The sequence below is a fragment of the Anarrhichthys ocellatus genome, unplaced genomic scaffold (assembly GCF_004355925.1).
Source record: "Anarrhichthys ocellatus isolate YVR2014 unplaced genomic scaffold, GSC_Weel_1.0 scaffold74, whole genome shotgun sequence".
Classification (NCBI taxonomy): Eukaryota; Metazoa; Chordata; class Actinopteri; order Perciformes; family Anarhichadidae; genus Anarrhichthys; species Anarrhichthys ocellatus.
In genome coordinates, this window is record NW_022280104.1 from 599,333 (window position 1) to 626,857 (window position 27,525).

The following is a 27,525-nucleotide window of genomic DNA, read 5'->3' on the forward strand; positions in this document are numbered from 1 at the left end:
GAATGGAGGGAGGAAATGAGTAGGGAGGCAGAATACGAAGGGAGAGGATGGTGCTGGTGGGTTGATTGGCTCACAAAAAAGCCACGCTTGGTAACAATGAGGATGAGGATGACATTGAGTTGAAGGAGTGAGTGTGTGTGCGTGTGTGTGTGTGTGTGTGCGTGTGTGAGCGTCAAGAGACTGTCCTTCCGCTTTTCATTGTAACTGTGTGCATGAATGAAATGCCTGTTTGTGTGTGTGCGTGCGCTTGTCTGCATGTCATGTCAGTGAGTGACAGGAAACTGCCATTCAGTCTATTTCTGAAAGCCAGAGAGAGTTGGAAAGCCAAAGCAAAGACTGCTACCCAACAGTACACACAGGCCCCACCTCCCCCGCTGACCTTTTCCTAAATGTTACTGGCCACTTGGCACACTGACTGGGCCTCTAATGAAACTTTTATTGGCCCCCATTTTTCACCAGAACGCCTACAGGGCAAAGCTGAAATACAACAGGCTTGAACTGCAGCTGACACACAGAAGGGCAATGTGTGGTGTGTGTGTGTGTGTGTGTGTGTGTGTGTGTGTGTGTGTGTGTGTGAGTGTGTTATAGTGTTCGCATTTCATTTTTATCTACCCTTTTCTTTATTCCAAAATCAATTAGATCAATTATAAATGTTGATGAGATCATTTAAAGCCCTTACCTGCGGAGTATTTAGCACAGTATATCATTCTTCAATTACATTTGATAACATCAGGTAATAGCTGGAGGCAAACAATACCTCCTCAGGGAGAGCTGGTTTATCGTTTGCATTACATTTGGTGTTGACTCTGTTTGTCCGCGCGGGGACGATTGGGAATTAAATGTGCAGGATCAGCTTTTAGCACCGAGGAAGGGAACAGGATGAGAAGTGCCAAACAGCTGAAGTTACTGCAGTCAAGGAATAACCAGGATATCCACATAATTCATCAATATATACTGTATTATGAGGAAGAGCAGATACGCTCTACAGCTATAAATATTGCTGTGGGTACGTTGTCTTCAAGTGTAATACAAGCCTGTTAGTTTTAAATGAGTCATCAGCACTGACCTGCTCACACTCTGCTGTAAAATTGATTTCTGAACTGTTACTGGGAATGTTATTACAAGAACAAGTATTTTAACCACAAATCCTATCCAAGTCATTGAATGCAAAGTCTAGAAATAATAATTTTTATGAAAATAAATAAAAATATAATCTGCACAGAGCTTTTGGTTAAGGGTTTCATTAAAAGTTTGTGCAATTATACCACAGAAAATCTCTCACCTTTATCTACGTCTATGAAAACAACATAATCTATCTCAGAAATGACTGTTTTACTTTTCAATTTTCATCATTTTTATCTTTCTAATTCGATTTTTTCAAACTCCATCCACTGAGGTAGATCAAGTCAAATGACTGAAAGCTCCAGAACAGCTAAAGTGTGGACCTCGTGGTAACACTGTTTTTGTCTAATGCTGTTTCCCAGGGGAACGTTTAATCTAAATGTTTATAGCGTTTTCAGTTTTAACGGAGAGCAATGGGGCATTTACAGCACAAACTGTGAATAACAATCGGTGCTGCCAAAGCACAGTGGGTTGAAATAAACACTGGGTCAGAATTTGGTCAAACGTAACATAGCTGCTGGTGAATAATGAAAATATGGCTTCATCAGCTCCAATACCACTGGACAAGCATATGCCAAACCACACAGTTCGGTCCAATTTAAAATATTTCTGTTCAGGACTTGGCTTGCTCACAATTCTGGGCTGATGTCTTTGAGAGACAAGGCCATGCATGGGATGGAATGCAGATGTTGGTATACTATATCATGCATAATGTGTAGATGCTTAAAAACCCAATAAAATCATTTGAATATCAGCTCCAATACCAATCTTGCAGTTCAGTTTTAATATTCTTAGCAGTAAATTCATCACATCTCAAATTCTACTGGTATCACATGGTGGCATTACTATCAGCCTAATTTTACTAACGCTATTATGAAAGAATGGAGTGACCTGTCACGCCGTGAAATATTTCTATGTTTAAGGAAGAAATTGGCATCAGTTATTAAGGGGTGTTCTGCTGATTGGCAGAAGGATGTGTGTGCCTGTCTTTGTGCAGCATGTGTGTGTAAATGACCTAGAGCGGATGGGTTAGGCCCAGCTGAGTTGTGTTTTTTCCTCTGCGGAAACACACGGGGGCTGGGCAGAGAGGTCAAGAGCAAACTGTTGATACTCATTATAAGCTGCTGTTGGACTCACGCAAAACTAATCACCACAAGCTGAACTGAACGGAGCAGGAATGAGCTGAGTTCAGCTGCACCGAAGGATGTATCTGCAGAGCAAGGACAGGTTCAGATCAAGTTGAGCAGAACAGAAAAGAACTCACGGCTGGCAGAGTTTGATGAGGTCGTGGTCGGTGGTGGCAGGCGGCAGGCCTCTGATGTACAGGTTGGTCTTACTAAGCTGCTCCACTAGCCCTCCTCCATGACTTCCTCCTCCTCCACCTCCTCCTCCTCCTGTGGTGCCAGGGCTGGGCGGAGCCATGGGCGGAGGGGGAGGTGCATAGGACTGCTGCAGAGAGGGAGAGAAAAAAAGGGAGAGGTCACTTCAGATCACAACATAACAAAAAAAAAAGCCTTGTATGCCACTTTCTGTGTCACAATAATTACCAATTACATAATGCCAAAAATATATTTTCAATTTCTGTCCTTCAGTCCTACTCATCAAACACAACTACCGAACTCCCATCCATTTAGAATAATCTCCTCCTGCATCAAGTCCCACACCAATATCTTGATTCAACAGGAAGAAGATGAAATTAAGGATTCAGGATGTGTGTAATTAGTAGTTCTCATTCTGATCAATCTGTTTTAATACAGGTGCTTGTGGCAATAACGATGCCACGCTGTGCTGCATCTTACCAGTAACTTCTCCAGTTTTAGTTAGCTTTTGATAATGATGCAACAAATCCTATTCAGTCAGTGGCATTATCATGACTGGAGTGACCTGCTGTAAGTGACAGTGTTTTCATGTTATGGAACAGGAAATGTCTCAAGCCATTTAGCAGCTTTGTTGAAGACGAAGAGGTTTACAAAGTATTTGCGTAAAAGTTGTATAAGCTGTTTTGACGGGTCTTTTAGACTAAACTGAAACTGACTATGTGATTCTAATGCAAGCAGACATTGATCAAATGACTTTTCCTTTTTCCGCCTTCACGATACTGTAAAATGTCTGAAACCACACAATACTGCATTGGACACATTCACTGTGCTTAAAATAGTTTCTATCAGGCCTCCCATTATGGGTGCACAAACCACGGGTGTTTAATCCAGGTCTGGGACCTTTATCACCCCGAACTTACTCAAACGTTTCCTATCGGCCTCCACTGTCCAATTACACAGCTCGATGCTGACTAAATGACTAAATAGGAAGACCATTTCTGGCAGGGAAGAAGGGCAGTGCGAGGATTAATGAGTGTTTGGATGATGGGTTCAGAGTGCACACCCACCCCGGCCTGCCCGCTGGCTTAGACAAACTTTTAGGTGAAGTTCGGAGGAAATAAACCAGCCTGATGGCTCTTATGACCACAGCGTTCAAATGACTCGGTCTGCCTCGTTGTTGTTTAGAGCAAAACAGCGCACACTGGCTCGACAAAGGAATCTGTTCTCAGCATTGTTCCCACTGTAGGCAAATGGATGGAACATGTTCAAGCCGTTTGAAATGATCCCAAGCCAGTTTTCACTGTGTGCCACAATGACGACAGAGAAACAGGGAAATAAAGTAGAGGAAAGGCAGAGAGACTGGTGAGACAGGAAGTGTTTGCGCTGCGATGTACACTGTATTTGGTGGATGTTTGTGAGTGTGTACGCAAATGCTAGAGAGCGTGTGTGAGCTTGTGTGTGTGTGTGTGAGAGCCGGTGTTTGTGATAATGACAGGTTGCTACCATACACAAAGCAATGTGGAGCCTGAGCCAGCTCTGATATTAATCCATTACCTGTACTTCCCTCAACTGGCACACAATTCCTGACACACACAAGCACACTGGCAGCTCAGACAGGCTGCGCTAACAGGATGCAAACACATGTACTGTACAGGAGACGGTGCCTGTGTGGAGGAGTGCCATTTACTGTGCAATGCCTTCCACTAACAGTCTAGAATGTGCCTATACACTTGAAAAAAAGGCTACCCTGGGTAATGCTTCATTTTAATGGCTGTGACAAATACAACTTTATATTGCAAGTGACTCCTAAAACCCTTATATTTGCAGTTTGGTATTTCTTCCAGATTATCTCCCCACACTGTGTTCACTGAGAAAATGGTGTCCATAAATGTCACATGTGCTCAAATAGACTGGTTCAATTAATGAATTAATCAAGTAAAAATTCCATACTGCAATTATTCAAGTCATTTATCAAGCAAAACTGTCAAAATGTGTGTTTCAGTTTTACAAATTTAGGATAAGATTTGTTGCTTGCCTTTGTCATATATCAATGTAAATTGAATATCTTTGAGTTTTGGTGCAAATTGAAGAGGCCATCATAGGCTCTGTGAAAATGTGATTTCATAGATCAAACAATGAATATAAAAATGAAATGCTAAATGCTAACATTATCATTCTAGCGTGCACACAATGACAGTGCTAACATGCTGATGTTTACCATGTTCACCATCGTAGTGAGCATGCTAACATTTACTTATTAGCACTAAACATAAAGTTCAGCTGAGATTAAGGGAATACCATTCGTTTTGAGGATATTTGGTCCAAAACCAAAGTATTGAAATTATTTAAACAAAGTATTCCTGGGAATCAGAATAACAAACGAACTGACATGGCCATCACACGTCTCCTGGTGAAGAAAGCTCATAAACGGCTGTATTTCTTAAGGAAACTAAAGAAGGCAAAATTCCTGAGCCAAGTTCTTGTCAACTTTTACAGAGGAGCAATAGAAAGCATCCTGACTGCAAACATTACAAACTGGCATGGGATGTGTACGGCACAAGACAGGAGGGCTCTACAACGAGTGATTAAAACCGCCCAGAACATCATTGGCACCCATCTACAGAGCGTCAGTGATTTTGGTGAGAAGAGGAGCCTGCGAAGAGCTAAAGAGGACATTATAAGACAAAACCCACCCCAGCCACAACCTGTTCACCCTACTGCCGTCTGGAAAGAGATACGGAAGTATCAGCTGCCGAACAACCAGACTTCAAAGCATCTTCTTTCCTCCGGCCGGAAACTCCTTAATTCATCCTCCACCCTCCATATATAATATAGTTTGTTGTTGTTGTTGTTGTTGTTTCTTTTCTTTTCTATGTAGCAAATTCGGGACCACAAACTAAATTCTGTTGCACAACGACAAATAAAAACCTTGTAACCATGTATTGGCTAAATAAAAATCAGACCTTATGATGGTGCTAGATGAAAAGTTAATGGATCCACAAAAGTTATTACAATTCATCCTGAGGGGACCTATGAAGGTCTGTGCCAAATTGAATGGCAATCCATTAAATCGTCTTTGAAACATTTGACAAACAAAAAAAAACATGTCACCCTGTGGATCATTAAAGTCCAAAGTTGTATACAGTATGTGTACAAAATTCCATGGCGATCCATCCAACAGTAGTTGTCAAGATATTTTACCACAAGCCAAAAATATCAACCAAACTAAGTCGGGTATCACCAAAGTCAGTTCATCCTCTGGGGACAACTAATGCTTTGCACACACGTGAGCCTCAGAGGACCATCCCTAGAGCCACACTGCTTACATTTCTAAAACGTCGGCACATCCTGAGAATACAATTGAAATGTGTTAATATAATTACTGTAAAGAGTGACAAGAAAAAAGTTGACTCTGATATCCTGAAGTTGTATTCTTAATTGAAGATAGTTTTTTAGTTGCTACAGACTGAGCAAAGCATCCAAATTCCTCCAGAGAAGCTTTTCAGTGCCAAACAGTGCGTGATTTGTACTGAGAGGTGCGTGCACATTTTTGCATGTGGTGCCTGTGATCATGATAATGGAAACCTCACTGCTTCAAAGCCTGAACTGTGTTGAGGGCTGTTTTGATATGAGCCTTTTAACAATGGCTTTGTTTACCGACCACCTCTGAGAGATAACATGGATACATGTTTGATGGGAAGAGTCAGACACAAATAAAAGACCCCGAGCTGAAATCTGAAAGACAAATATCACTGGAATAAAAAACTATAACATGCCTAGGATGAGACACATTAACATGCTGGCACATTCAATACAGGCACGCATACATAACCAAACTGGCCGCATTCATTCCCACACTCACTGTCACACAGCCTTATCTATGTACATTCATTTCTTTCCTCAGTGATTTGTAGAAGAGAATAGCCTGTTTTTTCCACTCACACAGACGTCCAGGTATGCACAAATGTACAAAATCTCTCCCCTTCCTCTCACTCGCTGACACAACACACAAATACCTGATCAAAGGCCTTGCCCAGGGAACCTCTTTCAGCCAATTTGTGCAGCTGTCAGAGCCGGGCCGATAGTGAGCTCTGTATGTAATGTGTCAGAGACTGTGATAGGGAAATCCTTTGAAACATTGAAATCTCTCTCTCTCTCTCTCTTTGGCAACCACGCTTCCTCCTCTCTTTTCCCTCGCTCTCTTGCTCACTGTCAAATTCCACTCCACCATCGCTCAATCTCTTGCTCCTTTCACCTCCATCCTTCCACTTCCCACATACTCGCTCTATATTTCTATCTCCCTCCCTTCTCTTTTCCTCCCAGTTCCTCTCTTTTATGGATTACTCGGCAGCCGAGAGTGTGTGGACTGAAGGCTGCCTCTCAGCTGGTATTGTTGACACACTTAGTACAGTGGAGCAGCTCGCGCAGTGGGAAAAAGGCTCAGAGGCAGAGACACAAACTGTCGCACAAAGCAAACACAGTTACCGGGTCTTCGTAGATTTGATGCATGGCTGAGCCTGTGAGCAGCTACACACCGCAAAACATCGCTGCGCGGTGTCATGTATGTGCATGCTGCTGACTACCTAATGAGCCTATATTTGTCTGGATAAATGCAAAGAGGGCTGAGGAAAACAATTTCAGTCACTTGTTGGCAAGACACTGTAAAAAAAATGTTTAAAGCGCATCTCTAAATACACCTACGATGACAGTTAATGTTGTTTGTGTCTTTAATAGATCTCACTATTAATTCCAACAAATATTCACTCTTTTAAACAACTGCTGTCTCTGGTCTCATTTGGCTACCTTTCAGTGAACAAGCTTGTTAGCTGGGTCACTAATGGGACAAGTTCACGCAGTCTATTAAGAAAACATATTTGTACGATCATCTCTTGTCTTATAGCTGACTGCAAAACATTCCTCTGTGGTGGAGCAGTTAATATCCAAAAGAGGGTTGAATAAAAAGTTGATGTTGCAACACCAGCTAATAAACTACAAATGCTTCCTCCCTTTTTGGACTCTTCGGATCTACGTGTCCTCAACACTGTCAAAATGGCTTGCTATCTAATTTCGCCAAAAATTGAAGTTGACGCAAACAATTTGTGTGGCTTTACTTGCCACACAAGCCTTTTTTTGATGAAATGTGTCTATCTTAAATGCTGATGCGACCGGGCCTCTCCTCTACCTATTCTACTTACCTCTTATCTATTTCCTCTCTACACATCCCCTACTTTAGGGACACATACACACTCAGATGTCTGCAACTAAACTCACATCCGTGCACACATCTATAGATAGCCCTCTTGTCGTTCCAAACAATGAGTAGCTCCTGGAGAGCCCTGAAAATGGGTTCCAACTAACCCTCATTCCCATAAACACACACACACACACACACACACAGCTCAGTTGTTTCCAGAGTTCCAGTAAAAGTACATTGACCTTGCTGAGGTCAGGTTCCCCCCCCCCCCGCTTTTTTCAGCAGAAACGATTTTCGTTATTGCATACTGAGGCTTCGGGTGTGCCAGTGTGTTGTTTTTATATCCGTGCACATTTACCTTTGTTTGAGCTAGACAGAGATGCAGAGATAAAAGATCCACACCATTACAGTAATAGCCAACAATGAGTCCATTCATCTGCTGCTATAGCTATAAAGCTTGGCTGTACATTTAACAAGGCCCATCTCTGGCAATATGCTCCTCCATGTGCATTTAATATGATGCGACGGAATCTTTCTCACTAATGTGGGCGTGTACGCGGAGCCATTAACGAGGATCAAACAGAGCTGTATTCAGTGTGAGTCCATGATAGACGAAGGGGTGGAAAGGCTCACTAAGTGATGGCAGAAAGGAAGGAGAGTAGAAGGAAAACAAGTTGCACAGTCCCAGAGAGGAGTGAACTTTGGGTGAAAGGTAAAAATGAAGGGGTAAAGAAATAGGAGAGAGGAGGAAAAAAAAGACCAGAGTAGAGAGATGGTGAAAGAGGGATTGCTGAAGACGAGAAATGGCAGAGAAAGGCGACGGGGAAAGAGGATGGGATAATGGAGAAAGGAAAGAGGGGGACATGGGAGCGCGGGTTTGCTCCGGCCTCTTCTGATGCTTCCTGAAACACAGAGGAAAGAATGCGGGCTATATTTGGGTCCAGCGCTGAGATTCCCTCTTTACTCTCTGTGCCTCTAAACACAGCAGCGGAAGGGTTTAAGGAAGAGCTTATGAATACATTGGAGTGGAAACATGGCTCCCGATATATACCGTCCTCGTTTAGAGATTACACACGCAGCTAAATTAAGCCTTGGCTACTGCTTCTGTCGGAAACGTTGAAAAGACAACAAATCATCTTTTCAGGAATTTTACAGAAATAACTTGATTGCCAAACCGTCGTGTCCAGGTCATGTTGGACTGGAAGATGTGGCTTGGGGTGTTGTAACTACCACGCAGAAAATAAATATACTTTACATTATTAAAATAAAGGAAGGAAACATGGCGTATCTATGTTGGGGGAAATGGAGGAGACTGCAGCAAGTTCAGTTATTGCTGTGTACAGGTACAAATAGCCTTCTTGGAGACAAGCCTAATGATACCCAACACTGGATACATACAGGTTTCCAAGTGTCAAGTTGAGGAATGTGTAGATTGGAGCCTGTGATAAGCCTGGAGGGTAAATTATATGCGTGGTGAAATCACACCTGAGAGTTATTTAATGAAATCATATACAAGTCCAGTTGCAAGAGAAGCTTGGAATCCCAGGAAACGGATTTAAGTTTAAGTTCCTTTAAGTTTGCCCTTAAAAGAACAGCACTATTAACCACACAGTGTCTGCATGCTTCATTAATGTCAATCAAAGACCTCTTTTCATGCCAGTTACAGTAACGTACCTGAATAAATCTGCAGTTAAAATTCATGGGAAATATTTGTCAGCGGACAACATACCACACTGACCGCTGTATTTAATGAGTGTAACACTAGATTTAACCATAACCGCTGAGCTAATACAGCCATAATTATTGCAATTTAAGTCTGCTGAAGTTTTACAGGACCTGCAGACACTCTGCAGTTATTTCGAGGCAGAAATAACATGGATATCATGTTTTACCAGGGTGTCTGCAAGTTTCATCAGACTCGATTTCAGATGCTTGAAAGGTCAATCAGAATGGAGAAAAAGATCACTTTAATTAGCAATGCAGAAAATGGACCAATCAGAATATTGTCTGCATGGCCTTTTTTTTTCTCATCAGAAGAACAGTGCAGCAGGAAAACCAATAAAATTTCTACGGCTTTTAAAATGAAGTTTAAGAAGTAACGTAAAGCAGTATATTTAACTGGATTTTGTCAAAGTTCTTCTGGAAATAGGGTCTTTGTTGCTGCATTTTGGAACGAGCAGTGCGATGAAGCCACTTACACTAATGCTGATCTCTCGTTCTGCTGTCGAATGCCTTCTGCCTGTTCATCCAACCACCATTACATTTCACGTGCTTCCACTTTCTGTCTCGCTAGTCTTCGTCTTTATTTCTCACCTCTCCCCTAATTTCCTTTCCTCTCCTGTCACAATCCCTTTCCCAAATGACTCCCCCCCACCCCCCTGTTTTCCTCTGCCTCTCTAGAAGATCAGGTCGTCTAGGTTGCTTCCCAGTGGAACGCCATGTTCCAGTCCTCCACCTCTCCATCTCTCTTGTTAACATCGGCAAGAAAAGCATCAACAACACTTGGACTGTCATAAACAAGTTGCACAAACATCCCAGGGGGACATGGAGTTTGGGCCTGGTGCTGACTGACCTGGTGGGAGATAAGGAGATGATGGAGGGGCCGTGGTGACGCTGCTGAACTCTCAGTGAATTCCTGTGGCTGTGTTTTCGAGAAGGTCAGAGTGAGGGGAGGTGCAGGGCTATGAGTGAGTTTACAGAAGAGCTGTTTAACTTGAGATTGATTTGAATCTGTGTTAGGCTACACGGCTATTGTTCTTGGGGTCAAGGCTGTGTGTGAGGGAAAAAAAACACCAAAATGAGGTTGTGCAAAGACTGTCTATATTTGGGTATATTCTCTGTGTGCAAGTGTATCTGTTCACATAATGTATTTCTGTGGATGAATTGTGAAATACCTGGCTAAGACAGTGATTCCAAAAAAGTCTTAACAGTGCATAACAGTGCATGTCTCCCAAAAAATACAGCCACCTTGTAAGTTCCAGTGTTTCATCAGTTTAAATGTCCTTACTGGGATATACACTATGTAAATGTTGAAGCTATTTCCTTGCATACGTGTTGCCTTTGCTGTCTGAAGCAATCACAGTCACTAAAAAGTCTACCTACGCTAAAGCAGCTGATTTTGCACTCTCTTATTAACCAAAACACCTTTCTCCTGCAGTGAGGTCCAAGAAAATCATTCCACTGCGTTACACATCAAAACATACCGCGGCGATTTTTCCTTCACCTCTCTGAGCATATTCCCCCCCTCCAAAAAAATATCATATGCTACATTTTTCATTTTTAATTGCATGACCTCTAGCATGCAAGTTACAAAAAGGGGGGACAAAATGCATAGTGAAGAGGATCTTTGCACAAAGCTCTTTTATTATGTATATTTATGCAAATGATTAATTAGTTTATTCAAGAAAGTCTCTCTCGCTCCTCCTCTTATTGCCCCCTGGTCAGTGTTTCAACCCGGCAGTATGCATGATGAGCGGCAGCAGACGGGGTTTGTGATTGGTTTTATACAGAACTACATAAAAGTATGGAGGCTTCATTGTTCTTTAGTGACTCCCCTCAAAGTTTCAACTGAAGTTTCAACTGCAGCAGTAGTTCTCCGTCAATGCTAATGAACTCCCTTATAGGTGAACTACAGTATATTCCTACCTGCCGCTTATCATCCAGCAGCGCTTATACCCTGCTTAATGTTATTGTCTTCTGCTTGCATATTAATAATATCTTCCTGCCCTCTCATGTCCCTCACCTCTTCACTGTTCCGGTCAAACATTTTGCTTTCCTCCTCCTCCAACATAACTTCATCTGCTCGTCTTTTGTCTTCGACTTTCTACTCTTCTCCATTCCTCGGCTGCCGACAGCCTCTGCCCTTTCTTCTTTTCCTGGTCCATCATCTCTTTTCCTCTCGTCTCATCTCTCCCTCATATCCCCCCCCCCGTCCTCCTCTCCTCCAACACCGTGCAGGAGATTAAAATATGAGGAAACAATCAAGCTCTGGCTGATTTGCATATGAACAGGGGGCCGACGGGCAACTGCAGAGATGACAACAGAGCCCTGGAAATCCACCGCGGAGCTTTTTTTTAATCCCAGGAATGACTTTTTAGCGTATTTTGTCGAACGAGACAGAGCAATCCTCTGCCAGTCCTTTCAGGCAGTGAAATTACCATCAGAATAATAGGGCACAAGAATAAGACAGAATGCTTATATAGCGTCAGGTCAAAGAATGGAGACTATAGAATAAGTGTGCAGACAGAATAATGTTTCTCCACGGCAACAATGAGAAGCTGAAAAGATAGGAACTGCCGTGTGTGTGTGTTGGGTGTGCGCACTTGTGCGTTGGGTTCCCCTTCTTACAGCACCAATGACGAACGGAAAAGATAGCAACTAGCAGGTGTGTGTGTGTGTGTGTGTGCAATTATACTGTATGTTTAGGGGGGTCTACTCTCATTAGCATTCAATTAAAATGTCTTTAAAAGCCTCGCCACATCACATGTTGAGATATACACTATCGCCTATTATGTGGACGTACAAGGCAACAGGAAAGGAGATTGCCACGTATCACACTACAAGAGGCAGCTAAGAAATAATATCAGGTGTTAGTGATTAGATTATGTTGTGAAAGTCTATTGCAGAGGTGGAAGTTATGGAAAAGCATAGTAGGTACCAGTCTATATTACCTATTATTTGTTAAAATTGCTGTTCAGATATTGTGTACCAGGAAAATATCCTCATAATGAACCACACATTTTCAAGGTGGTACCATAAGATGCATAGAATTAGAAAAATAAAAAAACCGTGTTCACAACATGCAACATATTTTGTAATTAGCACAAAACATAAAATAGAGCAACAGCTGACACATACAAAATCATTTCTATCAAAATGTTGAGACTAGCCTCCAAACACTTACACGGCTAGAAATTAGCTAGCAAACTCGAGAAAAACTACGAGCTTTTGTTATGAGGAACATACATAAAAATAACCGAGAAGTATGAACCTCCATCCTCAATTCTCGTACATTTTTGAGCCGAGAATTAGGAAAGTTATAAATACACATGCATCTCAATTGTAGGATGTGTGTTGGCACTCAACAACAGGACACAGCTGAGCTGTAGTGTAAAGCAAATCCAAGGTAGATGTATTCTATCAACATAATCTATGTTAATGGAGGTCATATGAAAACACTGTAAACAAGAACTCCTTTTTAAGGTCATCTCACTCGAGCTATGAAAGCAAACAGAGACATGTGATGGTGCAGTGGGCGTCTGCATCAAACCGTGATCCTGCATGGGTACTTCAGGGGTTACCGGTAATTTCACTTGTTAAGTGAAGCAATGTTGCGGCGTCAATGCACCACTACAGTCTCGTCTAATATAGTAACAAGGTTCAATACGCCTCTCTCCTCCAGATCGACCAGGTCTGATTCAAACACACTTATCTTCACCTTGTCTGATCCCGGGGTCACTGACAATTCATTATCACTCCGCATCCTTCCCTCACTGTGTTCCCTTTTCCTTCCTGTTTCTCTCTCTGCTCTAATTAAATTCCTTCATCGGATCTGAGAGGAGCAAATATTCAGGGTAACAGAGAAGAAGAGGGAGGGGCAGAGGGATGGAGGCAGGGAGGAAGAGATCAGAGTGTAAGAACACATCGAGTGGAATCCAAGCCCGCTGACTGAGATCAGATGATGAACTGAGGATGTCTAGGGGGGCATTAATAACAGGGCATCGTAAAAGAGGCAGAGCTCAGTCTATCATTAGGTTCTTTATTTCTCAGGTTGAAGATTAGATAGAAACGTCTAAGAAAAATGTGGTAGAGATAAATACATAACACAGCTAGACTAGAGGGGCAAAGTGATGTGACAGAAAACACATGACATGAGCAGTGGGGCCGGATCAGTTTCCAGCCCAGTCACAACTTAAAACCCGACCATTCCAATAAAAAACAGATATAATATATATCATTACCTTGCCAGAAGCCCTTGTCACGCAATTACATGCACAAAAGAAAACCAATCATACACATTTAAAGCATCATATCTGCATCCAATAAGAGATACAAGATATGGGGATAAGATAACACGGAATCCACTAAGAGAGCTGTGAGACAACCAATGTAACGAATTCCCATGTCAAGATCAATGACGTCAAGGTCAGTATAGGTGCTCCCCTCTGCCTAGATTAAAAGAGTCAATAATATGAGTTAAGGGCCATAACGAAGTTGACTGAATGTTGTATCTGTTTCTGACCATAAAATGATATCTACTTGGTAATGTTGTTTTCACAATATTTTTAAAAACCCGGCAAATGTTGACCTAAGCAGACCAAATTTCCTCTTCTAGCCCAACACTTATCAAAAAATGCCCAGTTGTGCAGAAACCAGCCCCCATCTGACAACACTGGAAACGAGTAAGGCCCTACTGATTTTACGCTTGGGATTTTCATTCAGAGATGCCCCCACACTCTACTGTTGCAATGAAACTCACAATTTATATTCTGCGCACTGTGTTCCAACAGTATGTTAATAGAGTCAACTGCCAAAACAAATTGCATGTGGATTATGACGAGCCACCAATATGACATAGTGAGGGGACGCCGCGCCATCTTCCACAGGAAATTCCATTTGCTGGAATACTAAATGACAGCATGAAGTAACCCCAGTGTTAAATACAGTTAGGTCTTTAAACCATTTCAACTCTCCCTCCTCTTTGGTTCCTGTGAGAGATGATACACGGCAGCTCACGTTTATACTTCAGAATTCAGTATTGAACAATTCATCAAATCAAAAAAAAGGACATGGTTCGCCCATTTAAAAAAACAATCGATGTATTCACCGATCATTCCAGAGACAGTTTGTGTGCTTGGATTGATTTAAAGGCCTGATCAAATTACCTGGAAAAGGTTAAAATTATCCATTACTGGCTAACATGCTTTTACTATTGAACAAAGGGGGAATAAGGGGAAACGCAGCTGCATAGAGCAACAATCAAGCCCACCTGTATCCTGAAGGCATTAATATACCAAAGTATCCAGTGAGGGAAAACACATCGTGAAAGATAAATATTCCACACGAGTTACAAGCAAACAAACACTTTGCAGATGAGAAATCTCTATATTTGCCGTTCCTTTTCTTTAGCCTAGTGAGAAGATGAGAGTTTTGATTTTAAAACGCAAGTTTAGGGACAAACAAAATATGACAATTGCTTTTTTTTGTTTTTTTTATTTTAAAATAGAAATCCACCCATAATCTTTTAGAAGTTGTAAGGGACGCTGGTAAATAGCGAAAACAAAAGGGGTTGCCGAGAATAAAAAACTGAAGCAAGCGGAGGCAAAGAAAGAGAAGACGTTGTGAGGGAAGGGAGGCCGGTTTGACGCAAGTAAAGGAAGGTTGGAGAGGAGAAGAGAATAGCAGAGGAGGGAGGAAAGGCCACCAGAGAGGTCACTTCTGCTGTTAATAATTTATCCTTTAAAAACCAGTCTGAGGCTTTAATTGGTGCTGTGGCTTAATCCTGAAGCACACACACACACACACATACACACACACGCCTTGGGGAGCCTCTTAGCAGCTGTGCTCCAGCTAAATTGGCTGCAGTGTAGTGGCAGCAGCGTCGAGTTCCCTCCAGGTATAACGCAGTCAGCCAAAACAGCAATAGCTCGCCTGACAACCCTGTCTGATGAATCTGGGCGTGACACTTCTCAGCCTCCGTCCGTCTCACGCTCGCTGTCACGCTTTCGAAACAAATCTTACGGCGAATCAAAGCGACAAGACGTTAGTCCCCTCGTATGGCTGTTAGCCAGATAAACTCTCGGCTCACTTCAGTTGTAATCTGCGTATAGCTGAGGAAGACGTTCGACGCAGCATCGGGATTAAAGTCATTCATTGATTTAAGGCTTGATTTTGCATAGAGGATACAGCAGGTTGTGAATCAAATTAGCCTTTTCAGGACTCAAGGCTTTACTATTGTTGGAAATATCAGGGAATAATATGTGTGTGTGTGTGTGTGGGGGGGGGGGGCATTATTGTCATGTAATAGCCTCATAAAAACAAATTTGTTCTTATTTTTACTACAGCAAGAGCCTGTTTATTTACTGTGGCCCTCTCTGTGCCAATATGAGTGAAGCCCTTTTACTAAAATTAAAATCTGCACAGTTTATCAGGTATCAATGAGGAAAATTAGAATGTAATTTTTTTGGAAAAATAGTTAACTGGCATCCTGTTCATCAAATAGTATCAGCGTTAACACAACGCCTTTTTCAACAACAGAAACCGATGTGTCCAGGATGTGACTCTGTGTGCAGACGCGCTTCAGTTGTGTCGTAAAGCAACCAGAAGTCAGCAAACTGTGTTTGAAGATTGTTCTGCTCGTGAACCCTGTAAGAAGCCACCTAGGGTAAGGTGCTATCACCTTGGGGTGCTCACTCAAGGGATGTAAAGCTAAAAAAAAAGCATGAGGGACATAGTTGAAGACAGCATCTTCGCTTCATTCATCTTCATTGGTTTGTATGTTTCTGATACTTTCATTCATGCTGCGCGGAAAAAACTAAATCCACAATAAATGTCATGCAGAGTGTTTAACATGTATCTCTCCCAACATCGCCATCACTAAACAGCATCCAGCTGAAGGCACTCTGGCAACATCATATCTGTGCCTGAAGGTTGATGAGCACATTTACCGCCCCCATATCCTCACACATCAGCTCTGCTGGGGAGATAAGCACTTCCTCCCACAGTCGATCCAAAGGGAAACCCTGCAATCTGCATCATATCACATGCCCCAATATTCTATCTTTATTTAAAAGTGAGACATTCTGTCCAGATATGACACTTATCTTTTACATGAATGAGTCTTTGCCTCGTCAACAAAATCGAGGCGGAATCAGCTCTTGTCGGATCGGAATAATGATTATATCGCCTTTACCCTGCGTTTCCACTCACAACACTATGAATCTGTATCATGGCAGTTGATGTCATGTTAAATCAGATCTAAACAATCATCCCTCTTTTTATTTGAAGTATTGTGTGACCCTATGTGGTTATAGTGGTTACCCCCAAAGTGTGACCTCAGTCTGTATTATTGTGAACTGCATTTCCATCTTGATGATTAGATTTCCAATGTGAGATTAAAAAAGAAAAGGAAAGCAAACTAGGCCAAGAGTTGTTGCAGTGCAAAATCACCCAGACAGCGAGGTTATCAGCTAGACCCCGGCACCATGAGAATGCATAGCGTCCCCCAAATCCTATTGTACCATGAAATGTCACAGCACATTAGCTACAAGAGGGATTACCCTTCCTTGAAAGTAAAAGAGGGAGGGTGGGAGCTATTGACTGAAGATACAAAAACAGAGAGAGAAGAGGGCTATACACAGGGAGCCTATGGGAATGCGTATGTGAACACATGCTGGTGCATACAGGTTATTGCGGGGTGAATACAAACTAGTTGATTCTCTGTCATCTGTAACTGCATTCGTATCCTTGCTAACTTTTTTTCTCCACACACACTTTCCTTCTCTCTTCTGTTGCCTTTCTTCCTCCCTTCCTCTCCTCTCCTCTTTTGTGCCACTGGTCATGATAATCTCTAGATCTTGATTTGGCTACGCATATGAATTATGTACACACACACACACACACACACACACACACACACACACACAGCTTAGCTATGGCTGTGAAGTTGAGCTAGGTTGGCAGACTGAGACCAACAGCTTGTGGCTGTACTTTGGAAGAAAGCAAGAGTCTGCCTCCGTTGCTTCGTCTCGTTTTGCCTCTCCACTTTTGTCAGCCCCATTTCCCTTCTGTCTGGGTTTGCCACTCAATCTGTAATTCAGCTGGCCTTCCTGTCTCTGATTGACTGTTGTGCAGTCCAGATTGCATGTTTCGAAATCTGTGCGACCGTCTTTCAGCTTTCCGAACAACACGATGTCTTGTCTGACTACAACATCTCTCACGTTATCGAGTGTATCATTTCGCAATTTTACTTTTTACACTTTTGCAACCTAGAATGTGAATAAGCTTCCTTGGGCACGAAAACCATAAGCACGCAATAATAAAATGTGATGGATTAAGAATCGTAGCGCCCGAGCAATAAAGCTCTGATGATGTACGTTTTAGAAATAAGTCAAAGGAGTAATTGCTGGGAGCAATTAAAGTGAATACTGAGGAGAATATATGATCCAGGACGGAAAGTGACATATGGATTTGAGAAAGCAAAATGTTTCAGTGTACATTAGGGGCCGACTCTCCCTCTGCTACACCAGGGAGTGAAACCACTCTATTCTTACGAGCTCATTCCAGAAGCGCTTCATATTTTCCCCTGCCCCCTTTCTTCTCCTCTTTGCTTTATCTGTGCCTTAGTCCCCCCTAACTCTGATCCTCTCCTTTATTTCCTCTGCGTTTTTTCTGCTGTTGTGCTTTGACTGTTTTGACCGAGCATCCTCTGTGGATGTACAAACCACCAGACACCTCCTCCAGTCTGTAACCAACACCACCAGGGCCTGCTCCACTTAGGCCTACAGCTTAACTCATATTCACAAAGACACTAAGTGGGAGAGATCGGTGTCATTATGTACCGTCTATTATGCTATGATATGGTCTCAAATTCTTATGTATATTGTGTGCTGCTGTGCCCACTGCTGTGCGTCTGTGAGAGCAATACAGCTACACGCACCTCGGTGTTTTTATGGTATTATCTGTTGTATGTTCCTATACTACTTCCTTGTTTTTCAAGTACCTGCCACTCAACTTGTGCTTGTACAACAAACCCTGGAAAGTACTCAGCCACAGTATCCCACGACAAGGGACATCCATCGGTGGAATACATTGACTTTTTGAAAATAATCCTATGGGTTAATTTAGTGCGTTGCAATAACGAGATTGGTTGCCGTTTCACCTCTGTCTTCTTAGTATTTAATCCACTACGGTGCTTTTGAGATATTGCAAAACCAAAGCGTCAAATTCAGTCGTCAGTATGATCAACTTTAACACAAAACCACCGTAAGAGATATTGGACAAACTGGTGGCAAAGTTAGTTGTTAAATCCCTCTGACTGAAAACAATGGCACCAGACTACATCTGCATTCTCTTCATGTTCTCTACGGAACAAAATAGAATTAGTTATTGCATGTCTTGTGCGCAGGTGGATCAGGCTGGCTGAGTCCTCCACACCATCAGTTTCTTCTCTCTCACTGTGAGGACTGGGAGAGACCTCTGCTGAGAGGATAATTTGGGGGTTGGTATTGGTAAGAGTGCTGCAGTTAGTATTTTGTGTCACAGCGGTGCACTGACTGCTCCTCCTGTTGTACTCAGCTCTTCCACTGCATCTAATCTAGCAGTTGACAGCTGCTGTGAGTGTGTGTATGTGTGTGTGTGTGTGTGTGAACATACATCATCTTATTACATACAAATACTTGTTGGACATCTCATTTACGCCTGCCTGTGTGCATGCTTGTGCCTGAGTTTTTACAATCTACATAAAATCGCATTTTTCTTATTTCGATTTTATGAGGATTCATTCAAAGGTTAGAAACAGTGAGACATCAGTTAAAGAAAGAAAGGCAGACTAACTCACAAATCACTGCTGTAGAAGTAATTGGATTATAATAAAGCTGTAAAAATGGCAGCGTCCATATGTCAGGTGCTATGCGTGTATTATGTAACTGCATGTATCTGCTGCTGGTGCTTATCCAAGAGGAACATTTAATTCTGTATATATTAAATTACGTTAAAGTATGCATTTGAAGATGAGCCCACGGCTGGTGCCTGGCATTGACTCAAACAAATGGGGTTCAGGTATTAAGAGATGATTTTGGGCAAAGGGTCACTTGTTCCCATTTTAATTAAAATTAATTGTCTCAGGATTCCTCTTGAAAAAAGGGATGCATTTGTTATTTACATTCCCGCAGAGGCCGACCCATGTCAAAGCACCTCAAAGCACTGGAAAAACATATTTGTGCGAGAACCAAAATAACAAGAGGAAGAAGCGAGAAAGATTTATTATAGATTGAGCTGAAGAGGAAAAGGCTAGAAGACTACAAAACACGGTGATGTCAGTATTTAGATGGTTTGGGAAATCTGATTAAATCTTCAACAGTGTTGGAAGGAGTCAGTCCCCGTGACTCATAGGCCAACCCAAAAACAGCACAAATGACAGCAGGAACCCTCGGAAAACACCCACGGACACAGATATGCAGAGTCTAAAAACAATGTCAAGCTTTGATAAGAAAGTCTTCTACATCGATGCCCCGTCGTGCATATTGCATTAGGAACATTTTCTTAATGAGAAAACTACATACTAAGTAGGCCTATAAATGTACACATCAGCTATGTGCTGTATATAGACAACTGAGCATGTGCATACAAGGATGCAAACATACATGCACAAGGAGATAATGCCTCCCGGGGTCTTAATTATTCATACAGGAAGTTAAATCAATGAAATATGCAGATTGCTACTGTACCACATGTAGCAGACTAACGTCTCTGTCTCATCCGATGGTTCAGCACAAATGTCAGCATGGCGGTGGAGTTTCAGTAGCGCCGAACAGAGGCAAACAAAAAGAAGATCAGATTTATTGTGAACTATCACTTAGCAGTGGTTTCCGTTAACTGTCACCTGCTGCCAAAATGTGACAGCCCAGAGACTCCTGCTCATTGAGCTGTGTTTAAAGCACTGTTTTGTTAATAATAAAGGCCAGATGATTGTTAAACCTTACTGCACAAACACCCTGCCAATAATACCTGAGCTGCTGCTCTCTAAACCCCTGGCTAAAGAGCAGTGGAATGCACGTTGAATATTTGAAAAATCAGTAGGACGGCTGACTTTTTTTCCAAATTGTACCACTATTGATACCCCTTTTGAAGCTGTTGTGTTGTCTGTTCAAGATAGATCGAGCACACCTCAAGCGTTTGAAACAACTTCAAATGTTGTTGTTTTTTACCCTCAACTGTCAGTCTCCTACACACAGAGAGACTAACATGGAGAGACGGTTCTGCAAACAACTTAGCCAATGAACTATTATTGTTGGAGACCACCTTGACTTAAACAGTGGGGTGTCTGGTTGGGGGAGCTTGAATATGCAGTAATTCAGCCTCCTGCTGGCAGAAACTGCACGATTATAAGTATATTAAAGGATGGAGGGGAAAGAAAAGAAAACAGATGCAAAGTCTGTAATCTATTTCCCATCTCCCCTCCAAAGAATCTGTAGAATTCGGTTGGGACGTGCAGAACTGCGGCTGACGCTGTAAAACCTCCACACCACCTCTCAACAACGGCACTTCACCGTGGTAACGTACACTATGTACAGCACAGGATATTGCTGAGATGTCAGAACTGTGATTAGTGTCCTTGGTGCTCTTATAGTGGCTGCGGTGGCTCTGCTAATCCGCTGCTTTATTGTACAGCTGCACCAATATCAGCAGTAGAGTAACTGCATCCAACAAATCCCAATTCGAGCGTCCTCAACGTCGTCACACGGGTACTAGTCTCTCACACACACACAGGCTCAGTGCAGAGTGCGCTGAAAGGCCAGGCAGAACAGCACGCCTCAGTAGTGTGTGCCAGCCTAATCTAGTCAGGCCTTTTATCCCATCTCCTCCCTCCACTTCCACTTAAATCAACACTTCACTGAGAGCTACAAAGCTAGTTTGCACCCTCGGCACACACGTACACATGCCCACGAGCGCACGGGCACACGCTTCACTTCTCCTCTTTCGCTGTTAGTCTCTGTTTATCTCTCACGTTGGCACTCTTGCCTCATCTCTCTGCGTCTCAGGCACAGGCACACATCGCACACACGCTCTCGAACGCGCTTACACTCACACAAAGTGGCAGTCGCACACCGAAACATGCTTGCACACAACAAACTCTCACACAACTTTGAAAAAGACTGGTAGTCTCCGAGGAGAAGCCGGAAGTGTGAATGAATAGAAGCTGAATGTGGCTTTACAATCTGTGCCCAGTCAACTGAGTTGGCCGTTGCCCAGGCTGAGAGTTGGTACCCGAGAAATGAATTATCCGCGGAACAAAAGTATGACTGTACATTGGCAGTCGATACAGAGGTCTCCCTGAACGCCATGCAAGTCCTCATACCAAAAGAACAAAAATGGTCACTCTTCAGACACACCACTGTTCTGAGAGAAAAACAACACATGTGAGCATTTCCCTGATCTGTCAACCCTGTGGTAAAGGTTTGGTTATGTTTAAGCAAAAGCAAAACTACTTGGTTATGGTTTGGATAACATTGGTTTCATTGTTTAAAGCAAGTACAGTATTTAGCAGCGTTCAAACGACCAATGCTGTTGTTCTTCTAGTGAGGTCGTGGAAGTAGTCGTGCAGAACTTCCCAAATATTTTTTTGACAGACGGGGTTGGAGCAGCAGGCCGACAGGAAGTGCAACTTGAACCGTGCTCATAAGCATCAGTGTCTTTATTCATAAATGTCAAGTTGAAATGTCACAAACACCGGACCAGCCTGCCAACAGGCAACGCAACATGGTGATTTGGTGATGTACTATCTTTCGAAAAATCACTGGCATATGAGTAGATGCACACACGCAATCTCTTTCTCTCTCCCTCTCTCTCTCTTACACACACACACACACACACACACACACACACACACACACACACATACATACTGAGGGCAATATAAACAGCTTACTTAGTCATTAGTGACCATTCGCTTTGGATGTGCTCCCTGCAATCAGCAACAGCCTATGTTTGGACTGCCTTAACATGCATACCCACGCGCACGCACACACACACGCACACACACACACACACACACACACACACACGCACACACACACACACACACACACACACACACACACACACACGGACATACACACAGTTACGTAGACAGCTCTGATAAAAGCATGAGAGCTCTGAAAAGTAATTTGACTGGGGCCCAACAAAAGGAGTGTTTTCCTAGGATAATCCCTGGCTGGGACTGCAGGGGTTCTGTGAGTATTAGTGTGTGTGTGTGTGTGTGTGTGTGTGTGTGTGTGTGTGTGTGTGTGCGCGTGCACCAGAACCCTGGAGAGTGGTTGTCTGTGTTTGTGTGTTTGTACTTGTGAAATTGTGTGTTTGTGTGTGAAGGGTGGGGGGGTTCAAGCCAAGTAGGGAGGGTTTTATTCCGGATTTCATTAGCAGGGAATAGGAGATGTTTGGCCTTGCCAGCGACCTCTGGCTCAGGGACAAGAGTGTGTCTGTAACCAGGCTAAACTGTCTGTAAGGGCAAACACCGTGGCAGTTTTATAGAGTTTAACTGTGTTTCTTTATATATTCCTCTCAGACTGAGAAAGAATAAGTACAGAGGTTGAGCTCCAGAGTTTGTTCACACTTGGAGCTGTCCTACTATGCTGCTGGGCACACAAAAAAATGTGTCCTGTGTGCTTGCAGGTAAGTGACACAAGATTAAACGCTATCATTGTTTAGCAGCCAGTAAGGTGAGACACTCGAGTATGGAGAAGAAGGCACTGTCTGTGCTAGGGTTGAATATTTAGCTGGGTTTGATTTGATGCTCATCGCTTGGATGCCTCTCTGAATTCTTGGCAGATGGAGGCCTTGTTTTTTATTTATTATATGTGCCACACATTTCATCTGTCAGGTTACCGATTTTGCACTTTGTTGACAACTTTAATGGGGCTCGGAGGGGGAAGCTTTCTTTCAGTACAGGCAAAAGTCTTCAGCAAACACGAATATAAGCAGTCAAACAGATGCACACGCACTGGTGCACATTACAATCCTAGTGTCCCGCAGTTATTTGGCCCACAGAAGACTTTGGTGAAAAATCCCTGGACATAGCAGGACATTATTGTGGGATTTACCTTTTGTGTAAAATACAGGGATGTAACAATGAGCGCTGTGACTATATTTCATCGTGTTCAGCCTGAATCTAACCCTAAGGGCTCCAGCTGGATGTATAGTTAACACAAGGGCTTAACCGGAGTCCAGTTGCCGATACCTAGGGTGTAGGTTTTGACTTATGTTTCAGCGTCAGATTACATCCATTGATAGCAGTCTCACAACACTACACAGATTTATTTACTTTGTGACATGAGCAGCGCTGGGGAGGTCCGTCTTGTTTCATTAATAAATATGAGACTGTGGTGGAGACAGGTGATCGAGGTCAGCCGAACGTTTGCAAAGGAAACGGCTTTGCAAGATCTGTATTCCTGAAAACGAATAATGAATAATGCCTGCTTACCATTGCTTGGTCGAATAACTATATACGCATAGTCCTTTCTATAGAAATGATTACAGTAGTACAGCGTATCTATTGTAATTCACAATGATGTTACTCATGCACTGTGAATCTTTTGGAACAGAGAATGCAAACAGATGTCAAGGAAACTATAATGTGCGTGAAATGATATGTATATAACACTCACAGATATATTTACAGTCGTTGCTGTTGGTACACCTGACCTGCATGTGTTTACTGGTACCAGGTGTGGCCTATCAATTGCCAGAGGAAGGTAAAACATGCCCAGGCTTATGCCATCAAGTCCCCAAGAGGAGGCTTTCTTCCATGATATGTGGCAAAAGATAATCACAGTCTTTTTCACATTTTCTCCGCTGAAGAGTCGGACTCTCTTCACTACGGCTACCACTACCCTTATTACTCCCCGCTCTCCACAAATGGATGGATTCAAAAGGTCCACTTTAGAAGAATAACTGACAATGTGAATGGAATGTGTGAAAAAAAGTATTCAGGGGTGGAATATTCCTTTAACATGTCTGACCTGCAGTGCTCTGGGACAAAAATAGAAACAAAAAAAGATACAAGGAGAGGAGTGAGAGTGAGATAGGAAAAGAGAGAGGAGAGAGATAGAAGGAAGCAGCATCTAAGTAGGATAAGGAACAACATATGGGGGGAAATCCCTCAGGTCATTATTTCAATTATGTCTCTGGTCCCTGGTGTAGGGATCACTCGCCCACCAACGCACAAACCCCCCACACACCGCCCCACCTCACACAAAATGGGAATAGGAAATGCGCAAACTAAATCCCTATGTTGATGGTAATAATGACATTTAATGCGCAGTTTGTATGCAAATAATGTTTGGAGAGATGAATATTTTCAATTATATAGATATATTCGGTCTGTGAACACAAAATATCATATTGTTTCTTGTTTACATACAAACAAGAAACAGTCTGAGTACAATGTAGAAATGCCCCACGAGATTTTCATTTGTTCACATGTAAACAATTGAAACATCAGCTTTATAGATATTTTCCTTTCCAACATATTTTTACCCCAGACAACTGAGAGCAGGATAATATGGGCTAATTAAATGCAAAATTCATTACAGATGACTAATAGATGTTGTTACGTCTGAACAAGATGTGTACTATAATATAGCCGGCTTTCATTACAAAATAGAATCTTATTTATCAAGAAACAAAACAAGCATCCTGATGAACATATGTGGGTGAACATATGTGTAATTGTAGCAGGGAGATAATAAATTCATAATCACAGTATCTGTGACAGCACGCAGGGTCAATGGCGGGTCAACGGGTTTTGTGTAAAAAGGTTCCCACACAGGTCAGCTAATGATCCTTAAGATAGGTGGAGGCCCTACAAACCAACACAGACCGGACTCCCAATACATAACATCTCTTTTCACCAAAACACATTTGTTGATTCTGAACATTAGAAATTCATTCATTGTTTGCTTTAATAATATGTCCTCAAATAGAGAGAAAGTGTTGACGAGAAGTGTGTACTCTGCAGAAAGCTGGAGGTGAGTGAACTTTGCAAGTTCAAGTGAACAGCGGCACACAATGGATTGCAACACATAAGGAGAGCGACTTCATTCTCTGCTCGTGTATTATTACTCCACTGTATCTTTACATATATATATAGATGTATATATATATATAGATATAGATAGACAAAAGTTGTTTGGTGCTATATCAACACTCAGAATGTTAAATACAGCTCTTATAATGAATGGATGTGAGGAGTCTGAACATTCACTGTATAGTTTAAAGGCCAGTCCATATAATGCAGAGATACAGACATTTATGAAACCTAGACTAAATATGTTTCTATCTCTAGAAAGTAGATAAGCTTCACGGCCATGGGCCCTCTACACTGCACATTACACACACACTAAAAATAGCTAGCAGCTAGAGGTTGTGCTCTTTGTCTCTCCCTTTTCATCCCGAGATAAAGTCTTTGTCAGGCACTTAGCACGGTGTCTTAAAAGCCGGCGCACCAGAAGTGTACATCTCAAAGAGTTGTGAAATCAGCCTGAGTAATGGATTTCTTTAAGCCCTCAGTATTTCAGTTGCTGCTTCCTGTGAGGTAATTTAGCTCTAAACATGATTTGCCAAAACATCTGCGTACTTACTGGAATTAGGTTTGCTGCCGGACAATATTAGACCTTTACACATTCAAGCAGGAAGTGTTAGGGAATATTGGAGCCCTCAGCAATTTCCGTGGTGTGACTGTTTGAGGCAGGGACGTCGTATTGGGGGGGGGGGGGGGAGTTAGGACGATTCCTCTCCACCCCGTCTATTTACATGAAATGGTTTGGTCCTGCCCCAGAAAAAAAATCGGGGTTCCGAAGACAAAGGAAAGACAGGAGAGCGAAAAGAAAGGGCAATGTTATATGACCCAATTGTTCACAAGGAAAGGTGTGTGTGGTCAGTGAGTGGTGAAAGTTAACCTGTTAGGTTAGTCCATTGTGTTTGCTCCCCTAACATGCCGACATTTAATCAATACAGGCAAACTTTTAGCAATCTATTCAAATCAGATGTCGCGGTCCCTGGCTGGTGCGAGGCTCAAGTACCGATGCAGCTTTATGCTCAGCAGCCCTGTCTCTCCATCCCCGTACCAATGAACCAGCCCTACTCCAAAACAGAGAAATAGGTGAGCAGTATTGTGTTGAATTGGTAGTAACTGAATTTTTTTAAATGTTATTAGAAATGGTTTTATATTACAGGATAATATATGACTCTATATTAATTTTAAGTTATTCATATATATTTTAAGTTATGTCAAGATGATTTTCCATTAAAATGACAATTAGACTGTAAAAGATGGCCTTGAGCACTTTTCTTAAAGAAGGTATCTGTCTGTAAGTCACTAAATAGTCAATTCCACTACAGACAGACATACAACATTCTGCACAGTGTTACATTTTCAGTAAATATCGTGCAGTAATCATTGGACTACAAGAGAGTTGCAAGCCTGCAAAGGGAGTTATTTAAAGCTTTGAATGGGCCGACAGGGTTGTGGAGGTGGGGTTGCGGCAATTGTGCAAAGTTGGCGTGGCCTGTGGTGGCTGGGCCCAATGAGATATTTTGTTCCCCAAAATGCCTGGCTGGAGGTAGAGGGCCCTGACAGGAGCTTTCAAGAGGCAGCGAATCCATTAGACAAGGGTAGCTACAAAGTGGCAAACTATTAAAAATGCAGCAGCACCATTATTCCCTGACCCGGCCTACAACTTCTGTCTCCTTCACTGCATCGCTCTGTATCTCCCCTTGGATCTCTATCTCTTATTTCAAATTCCTTTTGCTACCGCCATCTGTTCTCTTCCTGATATATCTCACTCTGCTCTCCTTCACATCCCTTTTTTTTCCTGCTCCATCCACCTTTTTCTCCCTCCTTCACATATTTTCTATTACAAAACTGGCAGGGGTGAGCCTCTCTCACCCCCGCGTGCATGCGCTGACCCGCTTAAGCTTTTTCACTCCTATTCAACACAGCGAGGCACGGGTCAGCGTCCACTACTGTACTGGGACAGGAATAGAACAGCCCACGGAGAATAATAAATGGTCATATATGGGTGGTTAGGAGAGTCCCTTTTAAGCAGTGAAAACTACCCAGGCCTGGCAAACTGAACAGATGGTAGGGGAGAGAGAGAGAGAGAGAGAGAGAGA

General features: G+C 42.5%; 1 protein-coding gene across 4 annotated transcripts in view; it reads right to left on the bottom strand.

Moving 5' to 3' along the window:
• The window catches only part of LOC116397864 (RNA-binding motif, single-stranded-interacting protein 3-like), a 152,968-nt gene that overhangs the window by 70,904 nt on the left and 54,539 nt on the right, over nt 1-27,525 (bottom strand). For all 4 annotated transcript variants that reach the window (XM_031873738.1, XM_031873739.1, XM_031873740.1 and 1 more), the window contains one exon: nt 2,387-2,571. In XM_031873738.1, coding sequence (XP_031729598.1) covers nt 2,387-2,571 — 185 coding nt within the window. The remainder of the gene's footprint in view (nt 1-2,386; nt 2,572-27,525) is intronic.